Here is a 19171-nt window from a genome sequence, read left to right on the forward strand (position 1 = left end):
GAGCCAGGTGTGGTAGCTGTGGGATAGCATGTGTGGGACCCAGCTGCAGGTTGTGTAAACAGCTTTTATAGAAGAGGCGTGGAAACCTGCCTGTACTCTTCTCCAAATGCGCTGAGCCCTGGGTTGTCAGCTGGCACAGGATATCTTCAGCCATGCTGGGGATCCAGGCTCTCGTGCTGGGGATCCAGGCTCTTGTGCTGTTCACAGCATGTGGCCATGGGTGCCATGGCTTCTGGGGACCCTGATAAATTGTTCCCAGGCTTGGTTGGTTGAATGCTCTGACCTTATCCTGGTTCATTCTCCTCTGCCCTCATCTCATGTCCTCAGTGTGCAGGTAAGGAGTTTGCAGGCAGTGTGTAAACTTTCCTCTAGGTCTTGAAAAGCCACATTGAGGCAGGGTTCCTCACACCTGTGGAAAAGGCAGGATGGTTTGCTTTGGGAGAAAGAAAGGAGGTGTCTTCTGTGCATTTCTGTGTTTCTGGGCTCAGCCCAGCCATAACTCACCAGTTCAGGTGAGATCTGATATTGCTTGCTGTCATAGCTAGCTTTTCTGCACTGCATTTTCAGCATTGTGTTTAACAGCTTCACAGCTGTACTCACTCCAGGAAATGTCCACAAGATGGGGCCCCTCTCCTTGAATGTCATGAAAAAGATTTTTAGGAGGTTTGACTCTAACCATAATCAACACTCTGAATGGTCCCTGTCAAATCCTGCAGTAAAGGTACAGCACTATGAAAGGAAACCTGACTTCCTAGCAAGGGCAAAGCTGTAGCGAGCAGAGCTGCTGAAGGTTGTTTCTGCGTGCAGCAAGGCACTGTAACCTGTTGGGTTATGATAAAATGTGGGCTGTCACCTCCTGCTTAGGACTCTCTAATTATTCAGATGGAGGCCTGGTTGTGATACAACATCGACACACCCTATATTGTATTTGCCCTACTGAATGCTTATCCTTCTGTACATGGCAAAATCAGATTGCCTTGGGATATCATTAAAATTTGATAAGCCAGTGAGTTGGAAGAAGCATGGTTTGAATTGCACCCTGAGGATATTCTGTTTATGCTTGCTCATCATGAGTAAGATCTTTTTTTTCTCGTATAGACAAATATAAATAGAGGTATACTGAGCTGCTTGAGGGAATTTTAACCGTGACAAACAGTATTAGTTCCAAAATGCTGAGTTAAGCCCCTTGTAATTCTCTGTTGTTTGAACTTGATTGGCCAAATAGTGCAAAATCACATGAAAATGACTCAGCAAACTAAAATTCAACTGAGAGGCGATGCACCTTGGGCAACCCAAATATATATCACTGAAGAAGTAGCATTCAAAGAATAGCAACTAGTAAATCTGAACTTCTGCCATCCAAGCATTGCCAGTGCTCATTAAAGAGAAGCCTTTGCTGTAGTATGGGCTATTGTGGAGACTATTTTTTTCCAGTTTCATGTCTGGCATTCCTATTGCTTGAGGATCAGAGCTTGCTGGATGAGCAGATAGGGAGTTGCCACCTTGATGACAAACCATAGAGGAAGCAGGAAAAGGGCTGATGAGGTGTTTCTGAGCAATGGGAAGAATAAATAGAAGGATGAAGGAGAAGGCACAGGCGTGTTTCAAGCTAGAGCTGGTTTGAGTCTTGTTGCCTATTTCAGCATTGATGCTGTAGCCCCAGGCTCACCACTGTGGGTGAGCCACAGATGCTGTGGTGCTATGGCCACAACATTAGAAGTTCACAGATCAGACTGTCTGCCTAAACTGGGTCTTACAGAAATTGTTTTACTATTTGGTTTTATTTTATAGGAGGGGCTTATGTGCTAGTCTAAATTTTGAAACTGGGAAGGGTAAATCAAGGCAATGGAAATGCCATATCTGGGCTGTAAATATGTCGTGTGTGGGCTTGACAAAATGTGACAAAGTGTCTAAAACTGTGAGACTCTGAAGTATAGCGAGTAATTTTTTTGGAAAAAAAAAAAGGTAAGGTATGCAGGATTTTAAAGTTATGATGAAATTCACACTTCATAAATCTTTGAAAGAAAAGTCAAAAGAGATGGTAATGCGTCTGATTTCTTAGGTGGAGATCAAACCTAAGTAGCTGATAGGTTCAAAAGTCTTCACATGTCTCAGCTGCAGAGAAGTCTGCACTGTATTTAATTTGAAATTTCACAAAGAGCTGATCTCGACTACAAGTGCAAACAGCTGATCTAAACTGCAAATACAATCAGATTTCTAAATCAACAACGTTCTGCTCATTAAATTTGTGATGATTGAATTATGTATGGCTTAAAATTAGAATTCAATTAATATGCAACTTTTAAAATAATGAGTTCCTGCAATTTTTACTTAAATGTATTATTCTTAGCTGTGGCAGGTAAATTATATGGGGTGGAGGGAGAAAAAAGTGTTTTGTTCATGGTCTGCTCAACATCTCTATTAAGCCCTTTTGTAAACTATTCTTACATACTTTTGAAAATCTGCATCCATGTCATTTTAATGAGTATTTTGTACCAAGCATTCACTCTATTCAAAGAGAGGCTATGCTGTGAATTTTGGCATATTTGTAGGGATACGTACTGTTGCAGCAGTACGATATTATTTACCCCTTCCTAAGAATAATTTATAAACATTCTTCAAGTCATTACATTTAAAAAAAAAATATTGATGCAGCATGTTGGTTTTCTTTATTAAAGCTTGGCAGTACTGTTATTTTTGTTTAACACAGCTTGTATTTTGACATGTATTTTTAAACAGATTTATTTTAAAAGAAACAAGTCTTTTATTTAAATAGAAATCAATTTTTGCCATCTTACTACTCAGATGAACTGCTGTGAGGGGAAACAGCCGGCAAGCACAATCGTAGAATTGTTCTAAGTCTCGTCAGTTATACAGACTGCATTTGAAGTCTCATGCTGGTTGCTTTGCCTGAGATTTGGAAAAGGTACTTCTGCCCCACTGTAATGCCAGCAAAGCTGCAGTCAGCCTGACTGACAGGTTAAACTGCAGCTGTATCTTTTGGAGCTTATATGGTGATTGATTTTGGAAGGTCAGGAGATGAGCTTTCTTCAGAAAAGGCACTGTTGAGATGTCCTTAAAGGGGGCCAGTTCTTGGTGCTGGGAACTTCTCCTGTATCACTCCAAAGCACCGTTGTCCTGTGAAAGGAGCGTAACTAGTGTAAAGAGGCAGGTTTGGAGTAACTCGTTTTGTTGTTCACTGTGTTTTCTTGATTTGTTTTTAATACCATTTACCATGTTACACACATTTGTAGCAGAAAAACTACTAGTGGAGGGAGTATTGGAAGCGTATTAAAGGTCTTAGTTGACATCTGTTTGACTTAGTTAGAAAATCTAGAAGGGGATGAATGGTTAAGATATACTCCTAACAAAAAATAGTTAAGCATTGAAGAGTGCATTTTATTTTTATTGCCAGCATGCTGCATTTTACTGTAGCAAGGGGACCAGCCAGACCAAGGAATATTCAGTGCATGCATTTGCATGGGAAGAGAGACTTGCTCTTTTGCCATCTTGATCAGTTAAGAGTGGTGGCAGAGCTAGGTTAAACAGATTCTCAGACTAGGGTAGAAAAAAGGCTCTGTGTATGACGACCTACTGCTTGGTGGAGGGGGAAGATTAGAGGGCGACAAAAGTTAGTCAGCTTTATAAAGATCCTACAGTGGCCTATCTCCAGTTCAAAGGAACAAGAAATTAAACTGAGCTTGAGGAGTTCTTCTGAGAAGACCTCTTATGTCATAAATGCTTCAGAAACCTCTTTTCACTTGAGGAAAAATAAAGGACTAGTTTGTCCTTTAAACTGTGTACCTTTAGAGAAGTTATGTCTCTGTGATGTTTGATATGTTATATACACAGCACTGGTGTGTGTCTCTATATTCCTCTGGCCACTCTCAGTTCAGATTACATACTGTGTAACTCTCAGAGAAAACCCTCTCCTTATTTACCTTCCTCAAGTTGATTTGTTAGAATTTTTAGAGACGCCAGTTAGTGATGGGTTCCCAGGGAAAGGCTGTAGGCAGTAGGGGATACAAGGGGCCCAGCAAAGTGCATGTACACAGCAGCAGCAGCCTTGGATTCCCCGTAAAGGAAGGGAAAGGGGACATGCACAAGGAAAACTTGAAGGGAAAAACTGGTCAGAAAGGCAGCATGCTGACAGTGGGGTCTCACAGGGAGAACAAGAAGAGGTTACCACATGCTAGTCTGTGAGGAGAAGCTATAAGACCATGTGAGAGGAATGACTATGAAGTACAGTATGTGGGGCCATCACATGAAAATATAGTTATCACATGCTGGATTGCTTCAGGCACAAAGCTAGGAATGGTGAACTGACCTAAGCCCTCCTTCTGCCCTTATTGCACTCCTGGTTTGTGTTGACTGACCTGGAATTCATGAATATTTATGGAAAACAGATTGGGCTGGTGTGAAGAGCCTGTGTACAATAAACACCTGGAGCTTTCACTTCTAACCTTGCAGAGGTGTCTGGAGGGCGCTGTGGGGACTGCATGAAGATTGTGACCCATAAGCACAGTCATTGCTGCAAATAAATTATATTAGTTTATCCTTTCTGCAGATTCCTAGATGGCTAATGAAGCGAGGCCCTGCCTATGTGATATCGGAGACAGGTTTGACTATGGAGGCCGTGGGCAGGAAGTGCAGGTTGAGCACATCAAGGCGTATGTTTGCAAACCAGCTGCCAAGCACAGACAAAGCTGTGATTGTGATTCATGATATATTTGGATGGCAACTCCCAAACACGAGATACATGGCTGATATGCTTGCGACTAATGGATACATGTAAGAAATAGTACTGTTTTCAAAGTGTATTTTTAATAAGAAAAGTAGTTTCAGAATGGGTCATAGCAGTCATGTCTTTATTTCAGGTCTGGACAGACATACATGTTGTCCTTTGGTCACCTTCCTAATTTAGCTCACTTTTCCTGTTTACTATTGCTGTGCATGCTGCAGAGCTAGAACTTCAACTGGGAGCAGACAGTGTTATTTTTGATCTAGTTGCTCTGTAAAGTTAGATTGTGGTTATTTTAACACCAACTTTCCTTTTATGTTCTGCTCAAGAAGCTGGGATAGCTAAGCTGCCCTTTGCTAACATTCTCAGAATGTAAATTTTGGACTACTTGCTAAATCAGTGAGTTTCCCACTCAGTTCAAAAGAACTCAAGCTTGTATGCACAGAAGGAATCTTTCAAGTCTTATTAATTCAGTTATTCAGTCTGTATCTTAATAAACTGGCTTAAATTGAGTTTTAATCGAGGAGGGTATGCTTCTGGAGCCATGGTTACAGTAGCTTGAAAATAAAGCTGGCATTTATAGTTGCATACTTGAGACATGAAACTTTTCATTGCAGCAGCAAAGCACTGTATTTAAATCTGGATTTACTTTAAAAGTCAATTGAAGAGGTTTTTTTTTGATTCTTTAATGTTTTCTAGGACTAATCAAGGATTCTGATGATATATCCAGTCTCCTGAACCCTACATTTTTCATTTTTGCTGAAAAAGATGACTTAATTCCCCTTCGTCAAGTATGCTAATAACCTCCATCTTCTTTCATTTCTGCATGTTTCTGTTTCCATCCTGAATTGGGAATCAAAACTCAGCCTCCTAATAGTGCTTGAAGGTCAAAAAATAAGCAGAAAAGTGGAGCTAGACATAGAAGGGCTTACTAACCTAGGCAAAGAATCAAAACCAGATTTTTTTTTTTTTCCTTAAGTCTCTTTTGTAAAAGTCTGGCTAGTAACCCAGGTAACAAAGTTTTATTGCTGTTTTGGAGTACTCTACTCAGGGAGCTATCTTTTGCTTTATGACTTTGTTTTCTGTTGGTCCTAGGAACCCATAAACTGTGTAGGATATGCTGAATTGCATCCATAGAGTCTGTTAGAAGCTTTTTGTTCAGTTGTAGTGTACTTAGCATTGTCATATATTTCACATGTAGGCAATACTTCTCTTATATCCATATCTCTGCAGATTGTTGGACATACCTTTATATTCTAAGAAATTTTCTAGACTCTTACTGCAAAGGTTGTTTTTCTTTATATGATTTTACTTTCTGTTTTGCCCATATGGAGCTTGGTTATTTTTGTCCAGCTTGAGTGATAAATTAGGGAGTTGACTTATGAATAAGATGAGGAGTGGCAGCATGGAATATGGCTATATTAATATAACTACTACTATGCTTTGTAGTACAGATCACCCTGCTGGAGCAGAAGCTAAAGAAAAATTGTAAAGTTGATTATGAAGTCAAAATTTATCCTGGACAAACTCATGGTTTTGTACATCGCAGAAGAGAAGATATCAATCCTCAAGATAAACCTTATGTTGAGGAAGGTAGAAAGGATATGATCAACTGGCTGAATAAATACATTTAATAGAAGAGCAAGCAATTTAATTTGTAACACAATTATGTAATACACTTCTAAATAACACAATTTGATTTTCAATAACATATTTTAGAAAATTGGGAGGGAGAGTTTGTTGAAGTAGAAATTACAGAAATAGGCAATCAGAATATTTTAGACATTTTTGTCAGTAGATTCCAATTGATGCTTTAATATTATGTTCTTTTGAAGAAGTCTCAGATTTTACCTAGCAGTGTCATGTTTTAATATGCTGTGAAATATTCTCCAGTTCCTTGAGGTTTATCTTAATGCTTGAAATAAGTAATAGACTAATGGTAAAATAATCTATTTGTGTATTATGGCCACTGTTCATCTAACTTCTGCATAAATCACAAGCTCAAAACTCAGGGACACGAATGCACTGTTTGGTGAAACTCATTTTGAGACACCAGGCTTTTTTGACTTGTACCCTGGTGGCAGTTGTGTATTTAACGGGTGACATAAGTGGGCATATCTTGTTTCAAAATTAGTGGCTAAGATTATTCAGATGGGGTACTACTTTCTCAGATTACCTTTGGTTCTGTGAAACTCTATAGAGTATTTCCTGCTCAGTTTAGGAATTCAAAAGTACAATGCAATCTGTAGACAAGGCATGTTAAGATGTGACTTGCAAACCATGGTTGGTGCTTAAAGAAGAAATGTTACATGTTTTTGCATATCCTATCTTGTTACATAATTTTTCCGTCGATGGTATGACAAAAATCTCCGTGTTGCATCAGCTCAATATTGCATCTACTTTAGCACCCCGCCTCTGTCAGTGGCCAGCAGTGGCTGCGTAGGGAATATCCCCACCTTGCTCAGCATCCTGGCAGCCAACCGTTCAGGGGATTCCTGAGCTGGATGTTGCCACCAAAGCAGCGTGTCGAATGGCCTGTGATGGACCTAGCCTCTGTGAATTTGCCAGTCCCTTTGCTGATCTCTAGTGCATCTTCCAACAGTGACTTCCACAGTTTAATTATGCCTCATGGGGAGAAAGGCTTACGTTTGTTAGTTTGAAACCAGCTGCCTAGTATCTTCACTGGGTGCTGCTACTTCTAAAGTTGTAAGGAAAAAAAGAAAGAAAAGAATGTATGTCTCTCTTCACCTTCTTGGTGCTGCTGATAAAGACTGCTATGTGATTTAATTGGAAGAAAATGTAATTTAGGATAGCCTTAATTTTACTAATGACAATCTTTGAAATTAAACTGATATACTATCAGAGAAATATACATTGTGGAGTCATTTAAAAATAGTCAACAGTATATATTAACTATCTCTTTCTCAATGGGATTTTAATTTCTTTTGCTTTTTCCATCCACATTTTCCTCCTTTATGTGCTGCTAGTTGGTCCTCTGTGTCTCCTGTGGGGAGATCTTCAGAGAATTCTGACCTGCAACTGCTGTTTAACTGTTGATTTTCATATCATACCATCTATATGTAATGTATTAATCCAGGTGTTACCTGGGTGATACAGCTCTCATACCACATTTTTTTCCATGATAAGAATGTAGAGGTCTAGAAGTTTATTGTACCTTAATTAACCCAGCATAAAACCTAGATAACCTCAAATTAATGGAGTTCCATTAGCATTAGACGGTTAGCTAGTGTGCAAGAGGACAATCGGGTCATATATTTAGAGAACAGCAGTCATTTGTAAATACTGAAACGGCACGTGTGCTGTAACACTACCAGTGTGACTAAGCAAAAAGAAAAAAAACTAACTGAGAGGCAGCATTTATTTGCAGTGAAATGGTAGCTACGAGTTAACTGCAAGTACAGCCAAATCTTCATGATAAAGCTGTGAGTCGCTGAGGAAGAGCTGGAAATGTGAAATCCAAAAGAAGTATGTGTTTACAGTACAAAGTGCAACCAGCTGCATGTACAGAGATCATTCATGTGTTCAATTAAGTTTTGACTTCTAAGTAAAGAAATTGCATGGAGTGCCTAGCAAGGAACACAGAAACAGCAGGAAATTAAATTAAAAGCCATTTGATTTCTAAAGTTTAATGTTAATACTAAGGTAAAGGGGAATGGTCTTATGTATAAAGAAGAATTTCTGGAGCTGTGTTATTGTGGCTGAGGGAGTGGAAATGTGGTTAAGCAACTCCAGGGAAGAGAAGGTCCTGTAAGCATTGCTGTCGTTTCTCTTTTCTAGGAATGATTTAAACCACCAATTTTTCTTGCATGTATTTTACTGGTGTTCTTTGAAGTTGCCATGGAGTATCTAAGCTCCCTGTGTGGTATAATTTATTGTTTGTAGTATACAAGTGGAAAAAGCCCCAAACCAAAACAAAAGGGCTGGGTTTTGAATCTTATGACTTCACTATGGAATTCTTTGGTAGGCTTTTTTTCATTAATTTGTTTTTATTTTAGGAATTGTAAATAAAAAGCATTGACAAAGTTATTTAGAATATGAGAAAACAGCTTATATGTGAGAACTAAATTGTGAGACTGGTCACTTTCCCAAGGCAAAAGCATGTTAGTGCATTTAGTGCTACTTTTTAGATGTGCCTCTGAGGAAACAATGAATTTTGAGTGCTAATATTCTTAAATAAAGCTCTGTAAAGAATAATCCTAATAATTCAATAAAAAGAAATTCTGGAGAATGGAAGAGAGAGAAGGATCAGGCAGTCACTTTAATTCAAAAGCAAAAAAAAAATTAAAAATGTTCTGTGATAAGATAAAAATGTATCAGCATTTTAAACATTTATTACAATGATATGTACAGCAATCTACAAAACTGTTACCTTTTTACATGTTATTCATTTTCCTGTTGAAAGATAAAATATTTTTCCTATGCTGTATAAGCTCTGTCTTGTATGGAGCTTTGAAATCATGTCTTTACTTCACTACCTCACCCTGCTGATGATTTTAGATATGTTTTTTACCAATGGATGACTAGTCTAAGGAAATAACAATGCCAACATAATGTTTAAAAGTTACAGTAACCCAACCTTTAACAACAAAGGAACACCCTTTAAAAAAAAAAGTTTTGTCAAAACTAATTGCTCAGCTAAGTCAACATATTTCCTATGCTGGAAAGACATGTGATTCTTAATACTGTTTTGTGGAAGTTAAAAAAAGCTTTGGCACTCAGCTATAGCAGTACTCCTCAAAGCGGCACACCCTGCCTCCACTAGCAGTACAATTATCGGCTTTAAAAAGAGTGAACTTTTAGCTTTGTGACTCTGCGATATGCAAAGATAAAGGCAGCAACTTACATAACTCGTTTGAAGAAACCAGATCCTCCCACTTACGCCTTCCGTGTTATGAGTTAGCACTTTCTTTTGGGGGTAATCATCCACGCTGTGCTCTTGCAACTTAACCTCTGCTTTCTCACACACTTGCTGTGCTACAGGTATGTGTGGGTTTTGTTTGGTTTTAAAACTTTCATGGCTTTTCCTTCTGAGGAATGTAAAACAAGTGCCTACTGAGGTCTGACTCAGCATGTTTGGAGGACTTGCATTTTGTCTATGTGCTTTTTTAAAGAGTGCATACTCACTTAAATGCCGTCAGGGTGTTATTTCTTTCCTGATTGTTAGAGGTGATGATTCCGAGACCCTTTAGTTTCCATCCTTAGGTAAGGAAGACCTCTCAGGAGGAGGAAGAGTCAGGAGAGTCTGTAAGTGAACGAGCCACACAGCAATATATTTATGTTTTTCTGGTTGTAGGTTCAGGTTTCTGAAAACGTAAGTTATTGTTTGGTCTTCAAATGCTCAAGTGCTTGCAGGTGGGGATGGTGGAACACCAAAGCTGTGGGTTTACAGATCTTCCTAAAAGAATACCTTTGTTAGATGTAAGGGAGGGGGATTAATTTTTAAGGAATGTTTTTGTAGCATCTCAGAAGTGGAAAAAAATGCTATTTGCATATAGTGCATACTATGACAAATGCAGAAACACCAAAACGTTTTGATTACGCTACAGGGCTTACAAGTCTATATGGCTTCTAAACCATACAAGCCAACACAACCCCTCACAGGCTTGTGCGTGGAGGTTTTTCCCTCAGCTGCTATGCCTGCAACTTTAAGTATGTCATATTTAGTATTTTGCTTTATGTTTTATCACACAATGTGAAATGTTTGCAATTAAAGCCTTTAAGGATATCCTGACTGGTAAGGGCATTGTGTTTGTGTTTCTGGAGTTCTGAAATATATATTTCTTTAACATACAATTGCTGGTTCTATTATGTTTTTTTTTTATTTTAGTCTAATCAAAAGGAGATAATTTGTGAGTGGAAGATTAATTATAAACTCTTTCCTATTACATATATAAACTGTATTTTGTCTTATATGATCATCTATTAATTCATTTTTTCCTGTAGACTTATTTTAAATTAGAAGTCCTATATATGAGACTACAACATGTGAATAAACCCCCTACCTATGGATGGATGTGACTTATTTAAAAAAAAAACAAACATTAGGATTAGTGTAAATATGTGCCCTGAGTTAATACAGCTTTCAAATAAGATACAGCTCATTTTGAATTGATCTGTGAAAATGAAATCTGACAGGATCTGCAACCCTAGCCCTGTTAATACTGCTTAGGGTATTCTGAATTTTAAAGTCTGCAAATCCGGAACATCTTGGTCCCTGGACATCTGTGCAAATCTCCTGGTTGTAAGGTTGTTTGTTTACTTTCCTAAAGCTGTCCCTATAGTGCCACAACTACTTAATTCCCAAGTTCAGGGACTGTTCAGTAACTTGCTTTCCCCCATTTCTCTCTGTCCGTGTATTTGGTATAGTCAAGTTTGAACATCCTTGTTTGTGTATTAGCAGAGTTTTCTTAGATAGTACACAGAATTTATCTGTAGAGAGTTTAGGTAAAATTTCATCTAAATTCTGTCCATGTTCTTTAATAATCTGGAGATGCTCTGTGCATATTTAAATAAGTTATTTGAGTCATTTTGCAGCAATATGAAGTCAGTTCACCCAGTTGGTTAACTGAAGGTTGATGGCGTAAAATCATTGACTTGGGTCCAAGGAGCTACATAAACCAGATTCTGCTGGTGTTTTTGACCTTTGTGAATTACATGGTTTTTTCATTTAAGCAATAGTTTGTAAAAAATTAACCACATCTGCTGTTACCCTTTGAGCCAAATGTTTTTTTTTTTCAACTTAAGGAATTTTCCCTTATGTTCAGTTTTCTTTTTTCCTATCTTGGAGTTTGAGTGCATTCCTATATTAAATAAATATGATTTTATACTCTGGCTTTCGCTGGTATATTTTCTTTGCACCTGCCTTAAGCAACTTCCTTCAAAAGTCTGCAACATCTGAGGATAAAGCTGGTTTAGAAGAAGGAGATCTTGACATTGAAAAAATCAGCTATGGAATATTTTAAGTGTCTGGAGGAAAATATCACATTTAATCTAAGTTTAATTATATGTTGCTACATAGTAGCTGTGGGATTTTTTTTCTTTAAAATGCTAAGTACTGTATTAAGCCTTCACAGTCTATAGCAAAGAAAGTTATACATTCCTGACAGGGACATACACACAATGAAGAGTGAAAGAACCAGCTTCATTGCTATTTAAATAATGGGTGATAGTTGCCTGACTGGTTGATCTTAACTTTATTTTTACTGCATTACTTACTCTAGGGCATGGAAATCCTAGTTATGTACCAGGTCCTCGCTGAAGAGTTCAAAACATAAATAAATCTAACAAGATTTTTATTTATAAAAAACAATCCAATGGGCTTATTGACTAATATTGCATTTTAGATCTAACAATAATCAGCATGTTCCCAATATTACTGTGATGACTCAAAAATTCAACCATCTATGATACTGCTGTATTTGGATCTTTTTCAGGGTGATATGCTGTGGTATTCACAACTGAATATTTTTTTTCTTTAGTATCACCATGGCTAATGAATCAAGGCCCTGCCCCTGTGATATTGGAGACAGGTTTGACTATGGAGGCCGTGGGCAGGAAGTGCAGGTTGAGCACATCAAGGCGTATATTTGCAAACCAGCTGCCAGCACAGACAAAGCTGTGATTGTGATTCATGATATATTTGGATGGCAACTCCCGAACACGAGATACATGGCTGATATGCTTGCGACTAATGGATACATGTAAGAAATAGTACTGTTTTCAAAGTGTCTTTTTAATAAGAAAGTTCATTGAACCAGCTCTTTCCATTTTTTTAATATAAACTATACAAACAGGAATAATTTCATACACTTCAGTTACAGGTTTCTCTAAAGAGCTTCCAGTTTGTTAAAACAGTATAAGAACTCTAACATAGTTGAGTAGTCCTACCCTAATGACATAGTAGGAAAGTACAAAAGAAAAAGAGGAGAAACATGGAAAAATCTTATTCTGCATATTTCGTTGGGTTATTGGAGCACCTCCATGAGCCCAAAGCACCCTGCTTCCTCCCGACATAGTATCTGTGTAACTTTGCTGTTATGGTAAAAATTCCAGAGAAGCTGAAAATCATTCCGTGAAAGTACCACGTACCAGCTTGTGCCAAAGAAAGAAACAAGTTCTCAAATGTGTGAAAAGCATATTGGATATCGCCTTTCCTATATTACTGGGCTAGCATTCCTTTTTGCCCAAATGTACGTCCTATGTAAACTGTAAGGTTGGTTTTTTTTTAATTCACTAGGAATCCGCTAATGATTTTCAATTGCAGCCAGCAATTTGTCAAATTAATTAATCAATTTTAACAGGGCAAAATGTATCTGGAATTTACGCTAAGTCTCCTTGTTAGACATAGAAAAATAATGAGGATTGCTTGTATAGTGCTTTGATGTAGATTAAATTCTGCATGTATTCATCAAAATGAATTTTTTGTGTAGTACACATGGACTTCCCTCTAATCCTTTCTCAGTATTATTTAATGGACATAATGTTTTCATTTTTTCTTGCAGAGCCATCTGCCCAGATTTTTTTGTGGGCCAAGAAGCTTGGAAACCTTCTAATGACTGGGCAACTTTCAATGACTGGCTGAAAACTCGAGATGCTGGCAAAACAGACAAGTACAATTGTTGTTCCTTGTGCAGCGAGCGGGCATCCTTCTTTAGTAGGAGTTTTTGCCCCAGTAAAGATGCAGAATTAATTCCTAAGTTATTAGTGGGTCAAATCTAGCTGGATGTCCACAAACAGAAATTTCATGCAGTTTGTGGGTCAAGCTCACGGTTATGTGAGGGGTGCTTTTTGGAGAAAAGTGGAACTTTAAATAAGAATAAAAAAGACCAGTCTTTGCCTGTGCAGAGAGTAGAAATGAGATTAATGACTCAAAAGAAAAGAACTGGCAAAGGCTAGGAGATACAACTCACTCCTTCCACTTTGGTTTGATGCAGCTCCCACAGGCAGGCACAGCTTCTATGGGTTTCAGCTAGGGTGCAAACACAGCCACCAAACACTATTTAACTAGAGAAAAATAGTCTTGCTCCCTATCAGATTCCAGCTAGTTCAAAGCAAACTACTTTCCCATTCCTCTAGCTGTATTTTCCCCATTTTTATCTGACATGTAACATAATTGCATAACATTACTGCTGATTTTGAAACAATTTCAAATTTGCTTCCACAATTTCATGAAGTATTTGTCTTCCCCATGACAGATAGTTTACCTATAGTCACATTTGTGATAGTGGGATGCTCTTGAGTGACTGTGTGTCAACTTTTATTTATGTTAGCCTGTAAGACAACTGTTGTCATTTGTGAAGTTAATTGGATTGCTGTTTATAAATCCCCTTAGGTTCTAGTAACCATGATCTAGGAAGACTGATCTTCTCCCCTGGAGTTTCCCTTACATTTTAAAAACGAATAATAGTAAACTAGTGTTGTGGGTTGTCCCCAGCTAGCAGCCAAGCACCCATACATCTGCTCATTCTGCTCAAGAGGGACAGTGGAGACAACAGGAGGAACAAAAGCAAGAAAACTCATGGGTTGACATAAAGACAGTGTAGTGCGTGAAGGAAAGAGAAAACACACAAGTGATGCAAATGAAGTCACTCACCACTTCCCACTGATACCCAGAGCAGCCACCTCGGAGGCCAGGGGGACAGAGCTAGAGCCTTAATTCACTTTCATTTACATGTCTCAGAGAAGTTGATGTCGTTTTGAAGTACCTAAGGGAAAAATGCGGTGCAAAGAAGATTGGTGCCATTGGATTTTGCTGGGGTGGAGCAGCAGTACAGCACCTGATGCTGAAAAATCCTCATTTAAAAACGGGGGTGTCCCTCTATGGTAAGTCTCAAATGCCTATACATTGTGAGCATGCATGACCAGAACAGGAGTATTACTGTAACAAAACTCAGTGAGACATCTTATGGAAGAAGAAGGTAATTTTATTATACAAAATCTTGAAGCAATTGGATTGTACACATTCACATTCTTGCACAGAGATAATTATAGCCAGCAAGATCCATGTATTCAAGTGGCATAGCCAGGATCGCTTCTGTGCAACATAGCGTACAAGGGACACCAAATGCCAAGGCCTCACTATGGCTCAGGTTCCTCTTGGCTGGTGATGACAAAATGGTTTCTGGACATATCTTTTAGGAGCCAGCAGTTACTATGAGGTGGGTCTTTGCCTCAGTATCTTGCTTACCTCAGTCTGCATAAGCCTCAGGATGGGTTGCTGCCCACTGTCTGGTTTTCATTGTTTGGAGAACCTGTGTGACAAAGATGTCTGTACTCTATTTCCCCATTGGGCCAGCAGGAAAAGACATGTCAGTAGTGATACACCACAATCTTTTTGCTATCCTGCTGTTAGAGTGCAGTGTTTTTTGCTGTTGAGTTTTCTGGGCTGGGTCTGATGCTGCAGATCTTCAGGTCGTGACATGAACCCCTTATCCCTCAGTATTACTCCTGGTAGTAGTTACTTGTTACTAATACAAACCATTTTAATCCTTGCACTCTTACTCTTCCATTCTTAATGCATTTCTGTGACCTTTACTATTTTTGTTATAAACCTCTGAACTTCTGTATAATGCAGAGCAATTTATATTCACTTGAGGTGAAAGAAAGTTTAAAGTATTTTCCCAGAAAGTTTATGGGGACTCTTTTGCTGCATGATTTGCTGATCAGTTGAGTCAATTCATCAATGCTACTTTCTAATCTTTTACTTTTCTGTCGTAATAATTCCAATAATGAGAAGAGTGGCCAGGTTGGTAGCTAGTTAGGTTTACTGATATTTAAATTCAAATATATTAGAATAGTCAAGATTACAATATAAATTTGTTACGAGTTATCAGTATAAATACATGTACACTGAAATCCTAGCCATGTATCCAGAATTATGAATATTAATAGTTATCTGAAAAACGGCCACACCAGGCTAGAGGCTACCAGCTCTGAAGTGTCCATCGTTCACAGGACCCTGTCTCTGATGGCGGTCAGAAGATGCCCAAAGAGAAATGGGAAGGTGGCAAACATATTATTGTTCCCAGACTTTTTCAAACAGAGCTGGTCTTTCTATCTTTAATGGCATCCCAAAATACAGGAAGGTCTCATAACAAAAGGAACTTTTAAGCAAAGTGTATTTAATTTTATTACACAACAATCGGCTCTAAGTGATCATAATGTCTTTTATTTTGATTATATAGCTTTAGTAGTGATTTAACCACTTTAAGTAGCGTGGCTTATTTCATATGCCTCTCACTTCCCTAGGAGTGATCAGGTTCTTCGAGGACAGATCCAATTTGCTTCACCCTACCTTTTTCATTTTTGCTGAAAAAGATGATTTCATACCATTGGATAAGGTGAGTTTCCAATCAGAGATATATGTCTTTTTATGCTTTTAATGCTTGTTTTGTAATTTGGTACTTAATTAAGAGAAGCCAGAAAATTAGTTTGCACTTTTCTTCTGCTTTCACTATCTCTTACAGTAGATCTACACAAATTTGTGTTGCTTATCCCCAAATCAAAGAGTTTTACAGTGACACCAAAAATGTTTTCTGTTTCAAATTGTAAAATATGGACGATATAGATATGAGAGTTCCTAGGAGGAAAGGAGCAAGAATCCGTAATGGTAGTCAAAGGAAGACTTCTGTTAAGTTTAAGATAGACAGCCTCTTTAATCATACCAGTGGGATAAAAAAATTTAACAGAATGTGCCCACCTGTGCCAGTGGAATCGCTAGTTGCAGGAGAATGAAGAAATCCTGCAACTATCCTTTTCCTTCCTCCACTGTCCTGCAGAGCTTCTCCTTTCTGGTATGCTTGCCAACTGCTCTTGGGGAGCATGGGTGGAGAATGACTGGAGAAAGATTATTATCTACCAAGGGGATCAAAGAAGAAGATATGCTTTCATTCAGTGCTGTTAGCTTTGATTTTCCTGCCAAAAATGCCAGTACCTTTAACTGCCAATTTTGTATCTGTGCCTATCCTCCCTCAATTTCAAATTAATTCAAAATCTTGCCCTGCTTTTTTTTTTTTTTTTTTTTTGTGGAGTCTATCAATAGTAACTTGTACAATGACACTGAGCAGTGTTTTTATCTTTATTGGCTGTTATTACAGTAACCCATGTACTTTTTTTTTTCAGTTTTATACTATCAAATGCTGTTATTTTACTGGAGGAAAAAAGCCTAGTTAAAGAAAGAAAATGTAGTAACAGGAATGCATTTGGGTATAAAATTAGTAGAAGAGAAAATGATGGCAAGGACACACTATGTCTCCCAGAACAGTAAAAAAAAAAAAAAACCAAAAAAAACCCAGGACAATTTGAGGATTGTAAATACATAACATGTTAACTCCATACTCAGCCAACATGGAACATTCTGTGTTACAGGTCAACCTACTGGAGCAGAAGCTTAAACAAAACTGTAAAGTTGATTACGAAGTTAAAATTTACCCTGGACAGACTCATGGGTTTGTGCATCGTAAAAGAGAAGATATCAATCCTCAAGATAAACCTTATATTGAAGAAGGAAGAAAGGATATGATCAACTGGCTGAATAAGTATATTTAGTATAAATAAATGCCCATAAAATAAAGAAATTGTTGTAGGAAATCAGAAACTAATAAAGACTATATTGCTTAAAATGTACTCTAAAACCATAGAAATATTTTGTAAAACTCTTTTGCAGTAAGACTCCTTATTTGCTCTTATTTTCTGTGTAGATGCTTAGAAATGGCTTTTCAAATGCTGAAAGCCATAATTGTCAAAAAAATTATTAAATGTGATCTTCTGTATCTTAAAATTATTGGAATTTGATGTGGGATATTTTCTAGAATCTGAAAGTTTAACTTTTTTATATGAATGTCAATATAATAAAAAAATAATTGAAACTCTGCCCATGCTTGGGAAATGCTCTCATAAAAGCCGTGTTTAGAATTGTTGAGCTCTGAGATTTTCAGCTTTGAGGTAAATATAGTTCTGGTTTGGAAGGCTGGGACATTTTCTTGGAAACAGAATATCCTATTCCAAATTCATAAAAACAGAGCCTGAGATAATGCTGGAAAGAGGGAAAGAGAGCAGGACAATGAGAAGAAATGTATACAGACTGAAAGGGGCTGTGGAAAATTTGGAACCATGAGTGAAGTGAGGAGATTAGAGGAATATGCAGGACCAGAGAAGAAGGACCTGAACAAGTCGGAAGAGGGTGGGCCACGAAGAGAGCGTGAAGAGCAGGAAAACTCAGAAGAGAAGGAAGAAAAAGTAAGCATAGGAGACTATCATCTGACATACATAGAGCATAGGAAGAAAATATGAATGAAGACTTCTAATTCCTCTTCTTCCATTTGCAGACTGGTCTAGTATTGGGAGAGCTCAGAAGGGCAGGAATTTCTTGCTGGCTACCACCTTATTGTTTCCTTTAACATCTTACTATCTACTCCATGTCTGTCAACTGACATGGATAATCTCTTTTAATATCTTTCAGACATTACTGGTAGCCTGTAACCACTACCAGTGCCTTCCTTTCTTCCACAGAATGGCTGGCCTCTGTGTTTGTCCTTCTTCATTCCCTGGGGTCAGAGACATCATGTGTCGTGGCTCATTTCCCCTCAGTGAAACCCTTGTGAGCCCAGGGAGCCCCTTCAGCTTTCACAAAATATTACCCTTCAAAGTGCAGCTCTTCAGTTGTTTCTGTTGCCCTAGAATATTTTTCTTTCTGTAGTTAGCTCTGCCAGCCATGCCTGGCAGCTCCCTCACTCAGACACCTTCCCTCTGGCTCCCCTGGCTCACACTCCAGGCCAGCACTCAGTTGTCTGTGATGGAGCTGCAGCTGCATGTGTGTCTTTGAACTCCGTAGTGCCTCTGCTTCAGTGTCTCCCACCAGGTGGGTCCTACCTCAGCTCCCACATCCCTAGCAGTTCTTCAGCTATCTCTCCATCTCAGACTCCTTCTTCATGTCACTCCTTCCTCTTCCTCCTGCAATGCACCATGTATCTGCCATGAGAAAATAGTTCTCCCTGCACCACATAGAGTTGATATTAAACTCTTCTGTCTTTCAGAAAGATTTCATGCGGACCTCTGAGGTAAAAGTGCAAAAGCTTCCCTTGCTCCTTGGCCTACGCCCTCGGTCAGTGATTAGTGCTGTTCTCTGGTTTAGGCGCTGCGCACAGTGTTCCCATCTCCTTGCTGTTCCATTTCAGGAGAGATGAACCTCTTCTTAGTGGGTCCAGCCAGCACAGAGAAAGATCTCTCATGGTGGAGATCTTCAGATCTGCAGAGCATGGTTGTCTCTGCTTCACTGTTTTGGAGGACTTGCTGCCATGAGTCATGCTGGTAAAAATAGTCCCTCCACACCGGAGGTGAGAAGTTCCATGATGCCCTCCCTGATCCTGTCCTTAGGCTGGATCTATGTGGCTTCCCAGTGATGTACAGACA

The 19171-nt window shown here is 38.5% G+C and overlaps 2 protein-coding genes across 4 annotated transcripts; both read left to right on the top strand.

Moving 5' to 3' along the window:
• The first annotated feature begins 1344 nt into the window (after window positions 1-1344).
• Window positions 1345-6381, top strand: LOC104478490 (carboxymethylenebutenolidase homolog). The gene is given in 6 exon segments (XM_086741483.1): window positions 1345-1677; window positions 4568-4692; window positions 4694-4791; window positions 4925-4989; window positions 5441-5532; window positions 6196-6381. Coding segments are annotated over 5 exon segments (552 nt in total). The 5' UTR covers window positions 1345-1677; window positions 4568-4575; the 3' UTR covers window positions 6376-6381.
• A 3167-nt stretch (window positions 6382-9548) lies between these two features.
• On the top strand, window positions 9549-17633 carry LOC104478488 (carboxymethylenebutenolidase homolog). Of its 3 annotated transcripts, none has more exons than XM_010118839.2 (6): window positions 9549-9742; window positions 12241-12462; window positions 13264-13371; window positions 14442-14584; window positions 16010-16101; window positions 17129-17633. In XM_010118839.2, exons 2-6 carry the CDS (start codon window positions 12248-12250, stop codon window positions 17306-17308), a joined length of 738 nt encoding a protein of 245 aa, XP_010117141.1. In that variant the 5' UTR covers window positions 9549-9742; window positions 12241-12247; the 3' UTR covers window positions 17309-17633. The 3 variants fall into 3 exon arrangements, with proteins under 3 accessions (XP_010117141.1, XP_086596509.1, XP_086596510.1); XM_086740383.1 differs by lacking the exon at window positions 9549-9742 and adding an exon at window positions 9858-10006; XM_086740384.1 differs by lacking the exon at window positions 9549-9742 and adding an exon at window positions 9880-9964.
• Window positions 17634-19171: the final 1538 nt, after the last annotated feature.

This window comes from Chlamydotis macqueenii, chromosome 2 (genome assembly GCF_036417535.1).
Source record: "Chlamydotis macqueenii isolate bChlMac1 chromosome 2, bChlMac1.mat, whole genome shotgun sequence".
Taxonomy (NCBI): Eukaryota; Metazoa; Chordata; class Aves; order Otidiformes; family Otididae; genus Chlamydotis; species Chlamydotis macqueenii.

Excerpts from the sequence above, each read along its gene's own strand:
- LOC104478488 (XM_010118839.2), top strand. The coding sequence starts at position 12,248 with ATGGCTAATGAATCAAGGCCCTGCCCCTGTGATATTGGAGACAGGTTT. Across the intron at positions 12,463-13,263 it reads CTTGCGACTAATGGATACAT|AGCCATCTGCCCAGATTTTT; the intron begins GTAAGAAATAGT and ends TTTTTCTTGCAG. Across the intron at positions 14,585-16,009 it reads AACGGGGGTGTCCCTCTATG|GAGTGATCAGGTTCTTCGAG; the intron begins GTAAGTCTCAAA and ends TCACTTCCCTAG.